Here is a 19,836-nt window from a genome sequence, read left to right as displayed (position 1 = left end):
CTTCAACCATGACTGCGTGGACATGCACGCCTCCAACTCAGTCATCAAGTTTGCAGACGACACAACATTAGTGGGCATGATTACCAACAACGAGACAGCCTAAAGGGAGGAGGTGAGGGCACTCAGAGTGTGGTGTCAGGAGAACAACCTCACTCAATGTCAAAACAAAGGTGATGATCTTGGACTTCAGGAAACAGCAGAGGGAGCACCCCCCTATCCACATCGACAGGACAGCAGTGTAGGTTGAAAATTAAGAGCCTTTGCGTACCTATCACGGACCAACTGAAAAGGCCCACTCGCACAGACAGTGTGGTGAAGAAGGCGCAACAGTGCACAAACCTTTACAGATGCAATTTCCAGTTTTCATAACACCTTTATTTAACTATGTAACCAGTCTCAAATTCACAGAGCTATGGATGCAAGCACTGACCATCCATGATATCAAATGTATAATTTTAACCATGTCTTCAGGCTATACAGTATACATTTAGGTTGTTTAAAAACATTGACGTAACACGTGAGGCATTTATAAGTGGGTATATATATCACAAGGACTTAATTAACATGGTCATCACTAAGGACTTAACATGATCCACACACCCTTGAAGAGTGCACGACCGTGTCTCTTCCCCCTCAGGAGGCTAAAAATATTTGGGATGGGCCCTCAAATCCTCAAAGTTCTACAGCTGCATCATTGAGAGCATCTTGACCGGCTGCATCACCGCTTGGTATGGCAACTGCACTGCTCATGACTGCAAAGCGATACTGAGGGTGGTAAGGAGAGCGGATGGCCTAGTACATCAAAAGGGCCAAGGTCCCTGCCAACCAGAGGGGTATGTTACGATTGAAGCTAGATCTACTCAAGCTTTTATACATTTTGCAAGCTTCAGTTAACTTCACGTTCAAGCTTCATCAATACTACGAAGGTGGATATTGATAATGCGGCTGCCGCTAACTCAAGCAAGGTTAAACTGCAGCACTTCTAATAGCCTTTTTCACACCATAGTCTGCTGAATTTGAAAGATAATTTTGGCAATAATGAAAATGTGGCACTGCCTTGCCCCTGTGTTGGTGTCAGCATTGTCTCAATGAAGAGTTTGTCGTTCAACATGCACGCACAGTTACAAGCTTGCTGGAGTTAGCGGCAATCGTACTAGCAATACCCTCGTCATAGAACAGCTGAAGCCTGAGCTGGAATGGGTAGATACTTGATGCCGACTAGCTTTAGAAAACCCGGAGTATATCTAGCTTCAATCATAGAATACCCTTCAGGTCTGTGGTGGTGAAGCCTGTAGGTATGAATTTGCTGACTGTCATATTCGGAGATGTCAGCAGGGGAAATCGTTGGCTACTTTTCCTGGCTGCTGGGAACTTTCCAAGGGAAAAGAGGGCATGTGATTTCACGCCACAAGATTTTTTTAAATCCATTCAACCACAGATCACAGGGTCAGTTCCCATGTTCTCCAGGTAATTAGCATCCATTGTGGGCTGTCATCCGAGAGGGACCAGTGACATTTTCACAGGCTATTCTCCCCCATTAAAAGTGGATCAAGCTGGGGATTTAGCAGAACCGCCTGGCCCCCATCACCTTTAATGGAATTAGTCTACTTCACAACCAAGGACGCGACTGAATGGGCGACAAGGCAACTGATCCTCAGACAGCTCTGATGGAATTTGAGACAGAATAGTGGGATGGGGAGTTTTAGCATCTCTGGTATGGGATTACACTACCGAGGTTATTCTGATATGTGAACCACTTATAAAAATGCAGTTCTGTAGAAAATCCCAACAGGTGCATTCACTCTTTTCATATATATGACACTGTGTGGGACACAGAGTTTTAAACACCAAAGTACATGAATGCAAGAGATGTCCTTAGAAAACTGTTTGACCATGACTTACTTTGAGGTAAAATATTTGATCATTGATCAAGAATGTAGCCACTTAGGATGACAGCTATTTTACCAAGAGGTATTATAAACCACTCACTCATGCTGACAGAACATGACAAGGCCATTCATCTCGTTTTAGCTGAAGATTACATTTCAGATGCTGTTAAAACTGATCTTCAGTTGCCACAAATATGTTGATAGCACACTTAAACCACTTTCAGGCCTCAAGTGGTTTATTGTGAAGATGGGTCCATGTCCATAGTCATCTCTTGTGTAGATCCATCGAGGCACCCAGCTACATGGCTCAATGCCAAATGAATGGGAAAGATAAACAATATAATTTCATCAATTCAGATGCTGCCTATCATTCACATGCCATTTGGGATGGGGCAGTATATAGATGAGGCGTGAGTCATCTTCGACATTCGAACACTTAAACTTCGGGTAAATTTAGATTGTCTTGCATGTCGTAGCTTTCCTCAACATACTTTAACACAGATTTCCCAACTGTTAATTTTCTGAATGCCAAACATTACAAAGATAAACAAGGGAACCAAGGCTTACACTTCATAATGAATTTGAAAAGTTTGCCAATGCTACTCCATTAACAGTTAAATCATGATGGGTATTAGAATGCCTCACCAGAGCTCATTATACAAAATATAAAAACAAACAAGACAACCAATTAAGCAACACGTAATCGCCGTAACATGAAGTACTAAATAAGGATATCAGTACATCAATTGTCCAATTAATCTGACTTTAAAAGAACACAGGGAAGATGAGGCCAATCGGGGGACGATGCAGATTCAATAAATACAAAAAGTGGACAGACATTTCAAACAAACTCCATTTGATCAGTGGAAAGAAAAGCCCCTTTGAAGAGTGGAGGCAAGATCCTGTGGAAAACATTGACTGGGTTTGTAGGCTGCATATTTCAAAGTCAAACAACCTGCCTATGAATCTTCTCCAACAGCCCCAACTCAAAGGCAGAAGCACACACGGTCTCAACATCTCAGCATAGTCTTACAGAGTTCAGGGCCTTGTGTACTTTGGCTTAATAGTCTGTGGTGGTTGGGAAGGCAGCCCCACACTGTGGGGTTCTTGCCTGTTGGTGCCAGTTGTTGTTGCTGCTGCTGAAAGTAAGTTGGACGTTTGACTCTGGGTTTCCGTCATTTGGGCTTGCTTTTGGATTTGGTGAGCTGCACCACAAAGAAGGACAGCACAACCATGGCTCCCAGGAAGGCAAACATGGGGATGGTCTGGCCCACTTCCTGGTTGTAACGTCCTGGCATTATACCTGGGGAGATGACATGGGTCACTTAGTAACTCTGGAGGCAGGAAGCAGCACATTAGCATTGTCAAAATGGACAACAACTAGACAAAAAAACAGATCTCTTAGATATTCAAACAGTTTGTGTGCATTTTACAAACAGACTCAGAACACAGTACCTCTGAAACATGTGCTGTTGAGCAGGTGATAATGCTACTCGGTATGTATTCTCACCTCCAGGGATGTCCCAGGCTCCACTCTCCCCAGGAGACAGAGGCCGGACCTGAGGTCTGTAGTTTCTGAGGTCTGTTGGGCAGCACCACTTTGTCCATGTCAATAGATAGCAGCTTCTGGTGCTTCCATAGGTTACTGTGTAAGAAAGGCATGGATGCACATTACGATACTGTTACTTATCAATATGGAGGAGATTAACAGTTGAGTGTATTCAAAATAATCTCCCCATGTGTTTGATAGAAAATGAAAGGAAATGCAGGAGATGGAAATGAACAATGGAATAACACTTCAGGGGGTAGGGGGCATTGTTACATGGTTTAGAGAATCGGCACAGACCTGGGTGCCGTTTCGTTAAGAGGCTGTGGCTTGGACCATGACAGGTGAGGGCAGGCAGGGAGTGGGTGTGGCTTTGGGTCTCCCAGGTGAGCCTCCAATACCCTTGAATACCGATATAGATGATTACCCTGGAGGAGGATAGCTACTAGGTGTGTAAAGCTGAAACAAGTGCTGAGCTGGATATGTTTGAAGGCTTTGTCTTACCCTCCAGTCTCTCTGGCAGGGGGCGGTCAGAGCCTGTGGGAGGAGCCACCCTGCTCTTGGAGTTGGTGAGACTGGGAGGTGTCATGCTGTAGGAGGTGTACTGCAGGAGAGCATCCAGTAGCCAGAAACAATCTATTTGGGGGGGACAACAGTCAAAACCATACCAACTGATAATTTCAGATACGTTTAAATCATTACATTTTCAATAACTGACAGTTTCTCAGATATGGTTTTAGATATCTGAAAATGCAGGTAGGGTCTCTACCTTTCTGTCTGTGACTGTCATCTATACAGTTTGAGTCTCCGTAAAGGGCTATCCGACAGTGTTTGGTACATTCCCAGTATGGGAACACCCTCCACAATCGCAGTCTCCTGCTTCAAGACCTCCAGCCCTTAGGAAGAAAAAGAAGAGGGGGGGTGAATATGTGAGAAAGACAAGAGAAAGGAGAGAAACACAAGAATATACAGCACATCTCCATGGTAACAGCTGTCAGGTGGAAGTGGGTGTTTGCCAAGACCCTAAAGGATCAAGGTATTGCAAACACAATCCCATGTCCTGGAAACGTTGCAATACTGCAGCCTGATTCATAGTACACTGAGGAGACAGATGAGTTTAAACATTACACTAAATAATATAACATTTATTAATCCATCTCACCTTGATTCATTTTCTAGATTTACACACAAATGAGTGACACAGCGAGTAAATGAGGTTGTGTGAGCGCGTGTGTTCTTACTGTCGTGGTCTGCCATGGTGAAGTCTCCCTCATAGTGCCCATCACTGAAGGCCATCCTCCATACAGAGATCAGATCATTCAGAGCTGGCACGTTGGCGCCCCCTGTGTCTGGCATCCACCATTGCCTGAGGAGAACATATTAAACCAATGAGAGGGGATACAAATGAAAGGCCAATTCTAAAACAGATGGGTTAGCTGACGTCACGAAAACGATGTGCACGCATTGATGGGGCAGTGTGTTGCTATGATTCTGGATGGTCAGATAGCTAGCAACAATGACATGGGAGGAATCTTCAATGGCTCATTTCAGCTCGTCTCGTTATTGATACCATGTCTTGTTTTGACTGATGTCATGTCTATGCTAATATGCTGGGCATTGGCACACATTTCAGCAAATAAACACCTGTATCAAACAAACGCTGCGTCTAAATTAATTGTTTATGAGGTTACCATAGACCGCTCTGAAGCGAGAAATCTGGGGTATATGATAATGCAGCCTAGTCTTTGCAAGTCAGATCTGCGATGGATTTCTTATTATGTTCATACTGGTCCTACTAAATCAAAGTGTGGTAGTCTAACATTTTTATTAATTCTCGCGCCTGATTTTACACCCCATCAGCACTGGCATTCGAACCGGCAACCCTCTGGTTGATGTCCCACTCCTCTAACCTCGAAGCTACCGCCATCCCCTATTGACACAGGCTATGCGGAGGCTTGACGCCCTGTCTGTCCATTGATGTTTTAATGAGGACTTTAAGACGAGAGATTCAGAGAAGATACAAAGTGGGGTTATAATACCTACCTGGTGTTTTCATCGTAGAACTTGACTTTCCTCGTGACAGAAATGTTGTACCAGTCACTGAAGACAATGAGAGACAGTCCCTTGATGAGAGACAATCAATGTCTCGCTGCAGCTTGGTTATCTCCTCTGGAAAGTACTCCTCTTCACTGTCCACCATCATCAATGTCCCTAAACACACACAGGAAATGTCAGGCCGAGACCAGATACAGAAAAACAAGCTCTGCTGTGCATGGGAGGCACTGGAACTTTTGCTGTAAGCAATGACAACATGATAAGCCATTCATTCATGTGCTGCTCCCCCATATCCCGCTCTAAAATATGTTAGATGACAATCAACTGACAAAGACAGCCACCATATTGACTAGCATCAAAGCAGGTGATGGGTGCACCCAGAACCTCCACAAAATAACCCATGCTCCTCAGGTGCTGGTACATGTCCCTGAAGTTGGTGTGAATGTATTCTCCATTCCTACAAATTATTCAGACAAAGCCAATATCAAGACACCAATCACAAAAAAAAGCAATGATTGTAAAGGGGAAAAAGGTCTGGCTTGCTCTTATATGGCACCCTCTATAGGCACGTTTTAAGAGTTGCACTGCAATGACCCCAAACAGCCTAATCTTCTCTCTTAAAACTAAACAGTGATACAGAGCTAAATAGTTGCCCAAAGAACTCACCAGTACAGTGGGTCATTCTTCATGCGCAGGTTATCTCGTGGGAAGTAGCCAGGCGGATAGCGCAGGTTGTGGTACTGGTCCCACAGAACCCTCTTACTACGAGGAGGAGTGGGCACTATCTTCACCTTGACTGGCAATTTAACCATAGAGGTCATCTCCCCATCCACCTCAGACTGAGGAATTAGATAACATTGAGGGTCAGGACATTGAACCATTGACCCAGGATACAGCAAGTTACTTTGCTAGTAGGTAGCTTGCTAACTCTAACAGTAGTATCTAAATATTGTGCTCTCTGGTTATAAATCTACATTAGAGGATGGCAGTGTGAGATTACAGAAATAACAAAAATAAATAAAAGTCAATGGTGAGATACGGTAACTACGCAAAACATATCCTGGTTATTACTTACATTATTCCCAACAGGCGAAGACACGGTCACCATCACATGACCCTGGGCAATCCCCTCCTATGATGCAGATTTCTTGGCGACAGAGATGGAGTCTGCCAGGTCTCCAGCCCAGGGCCAGAGGACTGGCGAATAGGAGACTGCCACATCAATGTGGTCACCATTCTGTGGTAGGTAAGGCTGCCAGATGGGCTGGAGAGCACAAGAAAGGAAAATGTCAACAAACGGGAGGATGACACAAAAAGAAAACACAGCATGTCAGATCAATTTATATTATTTATGTTTGACATGAGACCTAAAGCCTTCAATACAAAAGTAACTTGTCCAAAATCCTCCCCGTCACACCCATGCCAATGAGGATGGTGACGTTGACGATGGTGGGCATGCCACCGTAGTAGATGGGCTGGGAGCAGTAAGGCCACATGTAGGGACATTGAGACTAAAGACAAACAGGATCAGGTCAGAGTTTTGAAAGAGGACTGCTGGACACTGCTAGTACCTTTCAAGAATTGAAAAGAGTGAACATATAACAAAGTGAATACTATGTAAAACAAAGTGTATGATGAGCGTGCGGAGTGTGTGCAGTACCTGGCCTGGGGTTTGTAGCGGTTGAGGATCTGGTAGGCTCTGATAAGGTCCAGTTTTCCGTGGCCCTATTCAAACATGTTGAGTCCAGAGAGCCTCCGTGCTGAGGTGATCAGAGCCTGCTTCATACTGGCTGGGTTCACCAGCTCTCTGTTCAACACCGTGCTGTAGGAGGACACAGCTTGGTTAACAACTATTACATTAACTTTGCATTATGTTTCAATGATCAATAAAGATGAGGAATAAAAAGCAGAGCTTCCATTGGACTCAACAGCTTGCTATGAGAAAGAGAGGGATGAGGTTTTAGAAACAGACAGACGGAGATTTAGGTACAATAAACCCATTTGAGACGTGAGAATTAAACTCAGTCTGGATCTTAAGAGACAAACATAAGTGGAGATAAGTGAAAGTGTGCCAGCTCCTTCCCTGGATGGAAAGTAGATTGATTCTGTTAAATGTCTGTGTCCTTGTTGTTTTGAAGTGAAGGATATCTATCGATTTCATTTATCCCAAAGACCACTTGCATACAAACAGTCTTTCTGTTAAATTGTAACTGCATCTTGAACCTGAAAACAATTGTTTCAATTCAGCCGATAACTCTTAGTTTGTCACTAACCCTGCGAATGAGGTGTTAGGGAAGATTTAGAATTTGTTGGTAACATATGTAAGATGTTTTATATTCATCAAATATGTGTAAGTTAATTCTCATCAGAATGGTATTTTTGTGTAATTCTGTGGTGAGGTTGCAGTTATCTGTTCTATGTCAAAACTAAGTTGCCTGGGCCGCTGAGAGGGGAGAGGTCAAAGTGTCATCATGTGTAAACATATCTTTCACTCTCTACCTTTCCCATAGTGGGGAAAGGAAGGTTGCAGTGTCTGGAATCATTCTATGCTCCCTCTTATGTTGTTTCTATCTTAACCTATAGCCTCACCCTCCTCTCCGTGAGTTTGTCCAGGAGTTTGTATTTAGAGTGGGTTGTATCTAAATGACAATTTGATATATGCCTGTTGTAATGGAGGATTGGTTTATGGTTCTGGGTTTGGGAAAGGAGACAAAGCTGAACGATGAGTTATGTCTATGCTGTCTGACTATGTGTGTCTTTGCTATTAAAGGAACTCAGTTGCATTGTAAGGGGGCTCTCAGAGGATTCACTGGGAGACACTGAATCAATCTGAGAGTCACAGGGTTGTGATAGAGCTCATATAATTAAAGATGGACTTTGATAACTAACTCTAACTTGTGTGTGTGGTTTGCTCCCATGATTTGGTAAATAGAGGAAATTTCCACGACAGAGGTGTTCATGGTCTCTTAAAGAAATGCTGCTGGGTAAGCTGTCTCCTTCAGAAACTGCAGGACAAGTAGACTAACTTATCAATCAAATGCTTTAATGCTACTAGGCCTATACACCAGACTGTAGCATAATGTTTACAGACAAGATGTATGACAACCCATTGAGATGTGTTGTAATGGTAATTATTGAACCAAATAAATTGAGTGAACTGCTGGCAGAGTATAGAAGAATGTTCACCATTAGCCATATTTCAGCATTTCAGTAGAAACTAACGTCACGGCCCCTCCTCTGCATTGCAGGGGCAGTTCCTCCTGAAGGCAGAGGAGGCTCGTTAGTAATTGGAGCCACCTGGGCTCAGGGTATTTAAACTGCTTCACTAACCACTCTTGTCTCTCTCTCTGCTCCTCCAGGTATGATCCTGTTTTGTTTGTTCCTTCGTAGTTTTCACTCAGTCATTCACACACACAGATTCACGCATCCCTGCACTTTACATACACCCTACATTATGATACTTTCACACCTCATTCCTTTTTCTTTGTTTAAAGTTAATCGTTTTTGGTTTAAAATAAAGAACCTTTTTGATTGGCCTATATCTGTTGTTCGTGTCCCTTCATTTTTGCCACAGGCTATGAGCTGGCCTGGGACACTAATAATGCCTCTGGTAGGTAATGCAGCAGCCACTTCTTGTTAGAGTATGTTCTGAAGTTATTCTGCTCACAGATAAAAAGCAGCAACGTCTCTCTCATAAAGCAAAGTTTGACCATGAATAATATATTGTGTATGAGTGGGGGAGAGTGAAGAGCATGCGGGAGGGAGGGGCCAGGTGTAGACAGCCAGGCAAGGAACAAGAGACTTTTTCTCACACATGAACATAAATTCACCTGTTAAGGTAGAGATTGTGACGACCCTCCCACCCTGTCTGCCGTATTCTCTTTGTTCTTGTTTCCTTATTAGGATGCCGGTGGGCGGAGTTGGGAGGGTCGTCAGCTACATGGGAAACACCTGGGCCCGGTGTGTCCCAGGATAAATACGCCACTTCCCCATTCATGGAGAAGACTCTCTCCATACAGACACCTTTACAGATTTTGTTGTGTATCTTGGTGGCCTTTTGGTTGTTTGCTTTGGCACCTTTATGCATGCAAAACACTCGATTACACACACCATCCTAAAACAGCAGGCAGAGAGAATCATGTTGAATAAAGAGTATAGGGGAAAGAGAACATGGGAGAAAAAGACACTTGCAGCGAAGCCGCTCAACATTTACATTCAGTCATCTAACAGATTCCCATTCAGAGCGACCCACAGAAGCAACGCCCTGCTTATGGGCACGTCAACAAATCTCCCACAAGGTCAAAAACCTTCCTCAAGATCCCAACCGCCAGCCCTCCAAGATCCCCCCCCCACAACCATTGAGACCCCCCTGAAAAAAAAAAAATCCATTCTCCATATGTGTACACGCGTACAAACACTTGCGTGGCATCAGCCTCAGGCAAACAAACTTTTTTTTCACTTATCTTTGACCGTCATTCTAACTCCACTCCCACTTGTCTCCAAATCCACAGCTTCCCTCAGCCCATCCCACCGATCTCTGCTGGCCACCCTCTTCAGATTTTCATACATCTTTCAACTATGCTGTGATATTTTAATCTATCGAATAGTATCCACAAATACGAGTTGAAGAAAAATACTTTTACTTAGACTGCAGACCCGGGTTCGATCCCAGGCTGTGTCACAGCTAGCCGTGACCAGGAGACCCATGAGGCGGTGCACAATTGGCCCAGCGTCGTCCGGGTTAGGGGAGGGTTTGGCCGACCGGGGTGTCCTTGTTCCATCACACTCTAGCGACTCCTTTTAGCGGGCCAGGCGCATGTACGGTGTTTCCTCCGACACATTGGTGTGGCTGGCTTAAGTGAGCAGTGTGTCAAGAAGCAGTGCAGCTTGGTAGGGTTGTATCCTTTAATAATCAATTAATCGAAAATGAGACATGGCAATCTGCACAAAGGCATAAAGGCAATTTTTAAACAATGGATGAGCTTTTCTTAGTAATCTACTTGAGAACCATTTAGGCTTCATTTGAAATGTTTTGATTAAGGTTTAGTGCTTTTTATATTTAATAATCTCAACCCACCCAGTTCATATTCATTAAATAGATGGGCACGCTTTATCTTGTCTGGTTTAGAGTCCCAGACAAAGCAAAATATTTTTTGCTCATATTATTTGAAAAACTAATGATCAGGAGTAGGCAGCACTGTAAGTAAACTGAGATATGACCATGTTTGCATTCCTCATTTATATGTCCCACAGAAGAAAAAAAAGGTTTTGGAGTGCCATATGCTGCCATACGGTCTGAACACATCCAATTCCTCTATCTCAGTGTCAGAGACGGGGGCTGCAGATCACAGGGTTAGATGTCTAGTGTGGAACTGATAACAGGTAGGCTGAGAAACAGAGTTCAGTTTACTATTACTGTGAAAGGTAAGAGTACACCGAGATAGACATTTGAGAGGTTATTCAGGGTTATGCTGGGATTGAGACGTACCCATGTAGTCATCCCCCGTGAGGAGAACCTGGCAACGTTGTCCTCAAAATCTATCCCACCGACCCCAATCACATCCATCTGATCTGCTGGATTGTTCAGGGTACTAGGATACATATGGAATTGTAATTATTATTTTACATACATTTTCATCTTGGCTTTCCTTTAAACAAATCTGTATCTTGTAATAATCAATGCTACGCCCTTTTGACCACCACACCTCCTCTCGGTGTCAGAACACACCCATATATTGGTCCAGCATTCCCAATGGCAGAGACCATGATCACTCTGTTAGCAGTCAGCTCCCAAACCTGGCACACACAAACACACATTTTCAGCAAAAGAAACTAAATGCTTTTGGGATTCTTAATTATTCACATTATCAACAACGCTGAGGTTTAAGACATCAATCTTCTTCAGAATGGCATAGTTAAAGGCATCCAGGAACCAAGAGGTGTAGGAGACCTGATTGTTGGGTGAACACTCTGAAGCTCAGAGTCAGGGGCAAAGCCCTGGCACTCTCGCATGCTGGTAATGACCCCTGCCACAAAAGTACCATGTCCCAGCCCTGGAGAGAGAAGGACGAGGCCAAACTTAGTGTCAATGGCCACAGCACAGAAACAGATCACATTACTAAAGCACAAGGAGAGGACAGGGTTCACTTAGTACCCATGATCCTACATTTTTAAAATGTGGATGATTTTCGATGAGTCCTGTGTCAAAAACAGCCACCTTCACTCCGGAACCTACACAGAGAATACGGACAGCTAGAATCAACCAGCAAATAAATGTACACAAACTACAACATGTACATAAGACACGTTAATGTAAACAACTACAAATACACCCATTCAACTGTTTACACACAACCTGTTATTAACCAGACAGACACAGTGCTGTCTGTCCTCACCGGTGTGTCCCAATTGCCAGAGGACATCAGCCTGCAGTATCTGGGCCACGTGTCGGGGGATGGCTCTCATTAGCCTTCGGCTGGAGTGGCGGCCCGTGGCGTGCCAGAAGCCCAAGGCCAGAGACAGGCTAGTCCGGTGCAGCGGCCGGGACGACTGACACTTCTGGGTCCAGCGGGTGTCATTGTTGCAGGGTTCCCCAGGGTCCGGCGCTGACAGGCAGGGATGACAAGAGAGGAAAACGTCAAGAACAATCGTTGCTGAAAAAGCAATGCGCAATATTGAGAGAAATTCATAGCTCCCCAAAGTGATGTGAAATCTCTCTATTCTGCATTCAGTGAAGTAACCTCTTTTGTTCTCATTTAAAATAATCTGCATGTTAACGAGCTACTGAATTTAGTTTATCATGAAGAATACATGAGTTCATTGAACTTGATTGGGTTCCAAATGAAACAGCACTCCGTGACCAGACCATTACAATATTCAGAGACAAGATATAGGAGATGGTGGTGGGTGACTAACAAGCACCACTGATCTCTAGATTATGATACCGCCACTGTCTACTCATAATTATTACCACCTCTAAATGGATCCAGGAGGTCAACCTGTGGAGATAACTTTAGTCTGATTAATGTCAATTGAATAAAACATCACTGAAAACTATGAAATGGTTCATCAACTCGCATCACACGGAGAGTACTGTGATTTTAAGTGCACTCCCCTTCCATCAAGTTCATTTTAAAATGTTCCCTTTCAATTACATCATGTTTAAATTGATGGCAGTTAGTGGTACTGGTCTTGGTTTGTAGTGCAGCATGGTCATTGTGGTGGTGAGTGATTCCTGCACTACAGATGCAGACTAGGTGGTGGGAGGAGGACGACTATTTAGGGCTCTGGGGTGGAGGGGGCTCCAATGTGCCATGACACAGCACTCTCATTCCAACCCAGTTCCTGAGAGGAGTTTCTACCAACCCCCGGGCACAAACAGTGCTCTGGAGCTGCCCCACTTCTGGTTAGGAGGTAGGTGCTGCATGATATATGATCCCTGCTAAACATCAAAACACATTGAAGGAACAGAGCACTGAAACAAAAGCACACTGACCAAACTAAAGCTACTGTGTAGCAGAGATAAAATAAGCATCAATTTACCTCTGATTGAAAGGAGTCTGTGTGTATGGGAGCAGATTGGTGAGTGGACATGTGATATCGAACAGTTTCAAGTAAGGGACAAGAACATGGTGAGTTTACCAGGGGGGTGATCAAACACAGAAAAACATGACCGGGGGGCAGCTATACGACTTGACACACACGTGGGATATGGGGACAGTCCATATGACAAAGCGTAAAGTATGTGGATCAGTTAAAACAAGAAAAGCCGGGCTCCTGCCCAGTCATGTGATATCCATAGATTAGGGCTTTATTTATTTCAATTGACTGATTTCCTTATATGAACTGTAACTCAGTAAAATCTTTGAAATTGTTGCATGTTGCATTTTTTTTCAGTATACTTAGATTCTATTTAGCCTAGTTTTGGAAGGGTAAACTATTGTACAATGTAATTTCAGTAGTTACAAGCACCATAAAATCGGAATGGGGTGGTTAAAGGGACCTCTAAGCATGGGTAACGCTCTTTTGACGTATTGGACTTCTACTCTTGCAAGGAAACCAGAAATCTGGGGTAATGCCCCAAGGGAAAAAAATCCCTCATCATTGGGATAGGTCAGGAGCCTTAAAACCCCACCCTCTAAATCCCAGACCCTGGACAGGTGGGGTTTAATTTCCCTTCGGTGTCCTGAGGTATAGACCCTTCAGCCACGACCCCTCCAAAGACAGAGACATTATACCACTAAGGCAGCCTTTTCTTGGAATATATGGACAGCTCTCTCCCTCCCATTGTGCACATCAGATGGGCCTTTCTGAGACCCAAACAACTAGTTCAGGCTCCGGCTGGGAACAGTCTGCTGGGTTAAAAATAGGGCTGTAAAGGCTTGGACACACTGGTAGCATTAGCCGTCCCGAGAGTACTTAGCACATCTGAACTGAGTGCCAAATGTAATTAGTCAGACGTCCACCAGCGAGTGGTTCCGAAAATACACCGTGCCGAACAAACGGCAGATCAACAGTCGGTGTGGTGTGTGTGGTCCATTAAATCAGATTAGACTAGAGCCACTTGTGTTAACATGAGCTGACATGAGAAATCAACATCAAACCTCTGGGCACGTCATCCCCCTATTAGAACAATTGTCCGCAAAAATAAAGATGAATCATTACCATGTGGGTCAAAACTCTATTTTGCAAATGAACTGGGACAAGAGTCATGTTTTCAAGTTGTTAGAAGTTACATCCCAAAACATATACAACACAAATGTCTCCTAGCCTCCCACGCATAGGCTACTTTCTGTTCCTAACACGAAAACTGAAACTAAATAATATAAAAACGAAATAGAAATGTTTTTCTAAAACGTTTAATGAATACAAGTAAAATGGATCTGAAAACTCAAAATGAAACTAATATAAATAAAAACAAATATATAAACAAAACTATAAATGGATTGGCTGCGGTTCTGTATTTTCTGGAAACTCAATTTGCCTGGCTAAAGATAAAGATTTCTGTGCATGTGCAGGATATTTTTGCCGTAGCTGCTGCTCAGTACTCAGCTGCTGCTCAGTACTCAGCTGCTGCTCAGTACTCAGCTGCTGCTCAGTACTCAGCTGCTGCTTTGCACTCCTTGATCGGTGATGAATGCCGTTGTCTGGTGTAGCCTACAAATGTCATGTTATACACAAAAGGACATGGTCGACATGTTCGAACTATTGCAGTCCATGCCTCAGTAGGCTATTAAGCAGAAGCGTGATTTCATGTTCTTTTATCAGGTGAGGAGTTAGCATGCGTCCTAGCCGAAAAAGTCTGGTAGAGTTTGTGCATATATTATGACGATATTTTGTGGTGTTTTTGGACTTCATTGTTTTTTCTGGTTGTTCAGGCACACATTATCCCTAGAAACCTGCTGTTTTTCTGCAAACTCACAGGTCCTGTGATTAGTGGTGGGGAGTCTACTCCAAACGAATAGATTCCTCTATTCCTTGCACGTCGACTCCCGGTATCGACTCCCATTTCTGGATGTCAAGATAGCGGATATCTTGCGTCTTTCACAGCAAAGAAAGAGCAAGCTAGCGAGTGAGATACACAAAACAAACTGAGCAAACTAGAATGCTATTTGGCCCTAAACAGAGAGTACACTGTGACAACCAGAATTACGTTAATAACTATTTGCACATCGTTACAACACTGTATACAGACATAATGTAACATTTGAAATGTCTCTATTCCTTTGAAACATTTGTGAGTGTAATGTTTAATGTTCATTTATATTGTTTATTTCACATTTGTTTATTATCCATTAAACTTGTTTTGGCAACATAAACATATGTTTCCCATGCCAATAAAGCTCCTTAAATTGAAATGGGAAGGCACAGCCAAGCATACTGTAGGTGGGCATGTCGGCAGACAGAACTGTGCATCGGTTATCAAAAGATGTAGGCTACCGCAATGTTGTATTTCGCAATTTCTTGGCTTGCAATGTCACTAAAGTAGGGGCCATCAATTAGTAGGCTGAGCTATTCTAAACAACAGACCAAAGACCAAAACACACACTAGCGTTTTTTTCACAGCGAAGAGAGAGAGGAGCCTGCGAGGGAGAAAATCGGGGCAGGCAGAGACAGAACCGGTGCGCATAGGCTTTATTTTTGCAATCTGTATCTAGCAATGCCTCGTAAATTCACCAAAAGTATATATTAGTCTAACAATGAGTATGGCTGCTATTATTCATAGTGCCAGTAAATTGAAGTTGAACATAGCCAAATAAATTTTTATTAAGCCTAAATGTGCAATAAATAGTATTGCCTTTAGCTTATTTAATGAAACCCTGGCTGGCTGTTGACGAGCGGATAAGAGGAAATCCGTAATTTAAATTAAGACAATAAGCGAGCTAGGTTGTTCAGCACATTTGAAATGTACAGCAACAGAATTCAGAACATGGGCAGTTCTTACAGTATTCTCCCTGTACACCAACTCAGAACCTAGGATAAATAAAGGGGCATATAAGCAGACAATGAAAGCTCTTACACTATTCAATTATTAAATTTCTCTAAAACAGGCTATATGTGACCAAATTATTAGGGTGATGCACGAGCTACTAACAGCTTACTACACAACATACACTTAGTATTGCTTTCTTAGCTACAGACAGTATATATATCTCCTGGGCATATTACATAATTTATGCAGCAGCATACAAGGCATTTTTGGACTCACCTTGTTGTGATGTGCTCACTTGAACAGGAAGGTGGCATGGCGGTCCGCCGTGGGCAAATTCTGTCATCAGACTTGGTCAAAGTTGGCATTCTCTAGACTTACGGTGCTTTCAAAACAACTGGGAACTGAAAAAAACAAGGTTGAATCATGATGACGTCAGTGATCTTCAGGTCGGAGCTCTAGAAAGAGGCCAGAGTTCCTGACTTGCAATTCCTAGTTGGATGACCGTTCAAAACGTATTTTCCCAGTCGGAGCTCTTTTTTTTCTCTCGAGTTCCCAGTTGTTTTGAACTCACTAAAATCAGATTTCCCAGTTCGTGGTTTCCAGTTGTTTTGAGCACGGCATGCTGGATTGACAGCATAGCCAATGTTGAATGTTTATCCTTTTAAGCTTGGAAACGAGACCCTTAAACTGAGACTTGGGACCACACCCACTCCACTGAATAGCAGGCTAGTGATTGCTTTGCAACGCTTGCAGTTAGCCACTGATTCCTTCCAAACTACCCATTGTTGAATTTGCAATTTCCAACTTGTGTAATGTTTATGTCCAATGGCCGATGAGCACCGATACGTTTAATCTATAATTCCTCTTAATTATTTTTCATATGACAATGATTGTAATGGATGTCAGTAGATTGTCGACTTGATTCATGATAATGACTGCTAGATTGCTAGCTAATATTTTGAAAGCATGATGTTGACAATCAAAGCTAATGTAGATATGATTTGACTTAATTTTATCTTTGGCCAATTACCTTGAGCCTTCTTGGATGGGCACTTCTAATGTAACTATTTGGCAGCATCCAAGGGGCTTGAATTTTTTAGCTCTCCCCATAGATTTTGCACTGACAGTGTCCCCATGAGTGGGAACACTGAGCCAATCACGGCGCAACTAGAGAACATTACCACCCTTACGCTCCGTATTTTCCGCTGGCTGCCCCACCACTACAGAAAGTACTGAGCTAGGCTGAAACACCTGTATTTTAGAGTTGCATTACTCAAGAAAGCAACAAATAGACCATGTTTGTATGCAGCTTTATTACCTCAATGAATTTTTTTATTCGGTCTTGTGTGTAGAATAACTCAGCATACTCATTGATAGCCCCTACTTTACTGAATTTGCGCGAGTCATTAAAACACCAGAAATTGCGAAATACAGCATTGCGATAGACTAAATATTTTTGATTACCGATGCACGGTTCTGACTGTACCTGGTGGCCGATATGCCTGGCTGTGACCTTCCCATCTCTCTCCCTCCTAGCCCGGTCTTTCTTTGCTGTGAAAGACGCAAGAGTTTGTGTTCTTGAAGTAGGCTACAGAAAATAGATCCCTCCGTTGCAAAAAAAATACTGAATCTTAGGAGTCGACACCGTGATTCGACGGATAAGGAGTCGAGGAATCGATTTGAGTCGACTCCCCATTACTAATTATACGTTACTTCACTCCAGCTGCAATCTTTTTTCGTAAGGGGACAGGGTAGTGGGCTTGATTCCCGGGACCATCCATAAAATGTATGCACGTATGACTAAGTCGTTTTTAATAAAAGTGTCTGCTAAATGAGATGGTGTGATTATATTTTCTACATAGCTTACCGCTACCACACCAGAGCTAAGTTTGCTAAAACGCACTGAAGTTCCCAACAATACGCTGTTTGCGGAGCGACGCTGTAAAGCTCACTGTTGCCAGTCAACTAACTAACTAACCAATTAAGCATTTTGATAAAATACATTCCACTGGCTGTCTAGCCCGCTATTAGATAGCTAGATAACTAGTTATCTAGCCGACAGTGTCAACATATGAGTTTCTCTCGTCGCGTGAAACGCAGTTAGCTTAGCTAACGTTATCATTTACCTGGTTGACAGATATACTCACTTTTAATTTGCCAGCCTGAATCATTTGATATAATATTGTATGAGATTGGTAGCTGGCTTGGTCTCAAACAAAAGCAATAACTTCACAGCCGCAGAACACTGACGTTCAGATAGCTAACCATCATCATTCAGCAGCAACAGAGACGCCTCTACGCCAGGCTGAGACATGAGCTATCTAGCCCTGCCTGCTGGATGGGATGCAGATTGCACTTCTTCTCATGAGGTTTAACGGCGGTTGGCATCCAATTTGTTGCATTCCCAAACCCCCTTATACTTTACTTGAAATATAATAATTTACTAAATAAATACCCTACCATCTAATACTATACTCACTAATTTCAAAACTACATCAAATAAATGAACACCCCCCTACTCCACTAATTAAATGTATTTATTCCTACCTCATGCCATCACCCTAAAGGGATTGGACATCACCACTCAACACATCCTGTAACTCTCCTGCTGTCAAGTCCTGCACACCCAAATACATCTCTGCATCTGCCACCACAACCTCAATTTCCTAAGACTTCCGATCCATCCCTGCAGTACCATTAATAACCATTGCTATAAATGCAAAAATTCCAATCTTACTGAAACTTATTTCACTTTTTGGCCTATCCCTCTGTACTGGTATACCTCTACTACTCTCAGCACTCCTCCCCTTTAACCCATCTTCCTCTACTTTCTTCATTGCCTCTGCATATGACAACTTCTGCTCTACTCTAACCTTGGAAACCTCAACCTGCCTCTCTCGCACGGGACATTTCTGATCCCCAGCTCTATGGGCACCCCTACAATTAACACATTCCACTACTTTCCCCAATTCTACACATTCCTTTGTCTCATGCCCTTTTGCACATTTCTCACACCTTGGACCCTCCCTCCTACACACTGCTGCCACATGCCCATAAGCTTGACACCTGTAACATCTTAACGTATTCGGCACATACGCTCGTACAGGATAAATTATATATCCTAAATTCACTTTATCAGGCAAAGACTCAGCTTCAAAACTCAAAAGAACAGACAATGACTCTTCTGTTCCCCTACTCTAGCCACCCTGTCTGCGTTGCATCAAATGCCAAGCATCACATTCACTGGGAATCTTTGCCTTCAGCATTTATTTAACTAGGTATGTCAGTTAAGAACAAATTCTTATTTTCAATGACAGCCTAGCAACAGTGAGTTAACTGCCTTGTTCAGGAGCAGAATGACAGATTTTTACCTTGTCAACTCGGGGATTCGATGTAGCAACCTTTATGGTTACTGGCCCACCGCTCTAACCACTAGGCTACCTGCCACCCGGGACCACTAAATTACTTATTGGCTACATTTAAACTAGTCATCAACACTAGTCTATCAAGTAAACACATTGCACACATCAACTGGTAAACGAGATAAAAGCACAATTTCAGAGGCTTGGATTTTTAAATGCATTGATCGTTCGAGCCATAGTGTTGACATGATGGAGTGGAGGATTTCTTAGGGTTACCCAATCTGAAATCAGCCAGTAATAGCAATGCTGCTCCTTGTTGTAAAGTCTTTAAACTTCTTAGCTAATTTAATTAACCACATAATACCTACCTATGATGAAACATGATAGATCACCATCAATCTTACATTGCAGCAAACCCCTTTTAGTCATATTTGTGGAATGTTTTACTAGGACTGCCAAACAAAAAATCTATAGGGCTCACACATGGGAGACCACAATGAGACCGAATCGATGAAAACACAGGGAAATCTGACAAAGCATGAGACACACTGT

The 19,836-nt window shown here is 43.0% G+C and overlaps 1 protein-coding gene and 1 pseudogene across 1 annotated transcript; both read right to left on the bottom strand.

Moving 5' to 3' along the window:
* Positions 1-361: 361 nt before the first annotated feature.
* LOC110501837 lies at positions 362-11,092 on the bottom strand (annotated as a pseudogene).
* Positions 11,093-11,273: 181 nt separating this feature from the next.
* On the bottom strand, positions 11,274-18,212 carry LOC110495172 (membrane-bound transcription factor site-1 protease). Its single transcript, XM_021570505.2, has 5 exons — positions 18,070-18,212; positions 16,199-16,323; positions 11,886-12,095; positions 11,441-11,543; positions 11,274-11,286 (listed from the first exon to the last, which is right to left on the bottom strand). Exons 2-5 carry the CDS (start codon positions 16,263-16,265, stop codon positions 11,274-11,276), a joined length of 393 nt encoding a protein of 130 aa, XP_021426180.1. The 5' UTR covers positions 16,266-16,323; positions 18,070-18,212.
* Between the last annotated feature and the right edge of the window lie 1,624 nt (positions 18,213-19,836).

This window comes from Oncorhynchus mykiss, chromosome 2, assembly GCF_013265735.2.
Source record: "Oncorhynchus mykiss isolate Arlee chromosome 2, USDA_OmykA_1.1, whole genome shotgun sequence".
NCBI lineage: Eukaryota > Metazoa > Chordata > Actinopteri > Salmoniformes > Salmonidae > Oncorhynchus > Oncorhynchus mykiss.
This window is presented reverse-complemented; position numbering and strand designations above follow the sequence as displayed.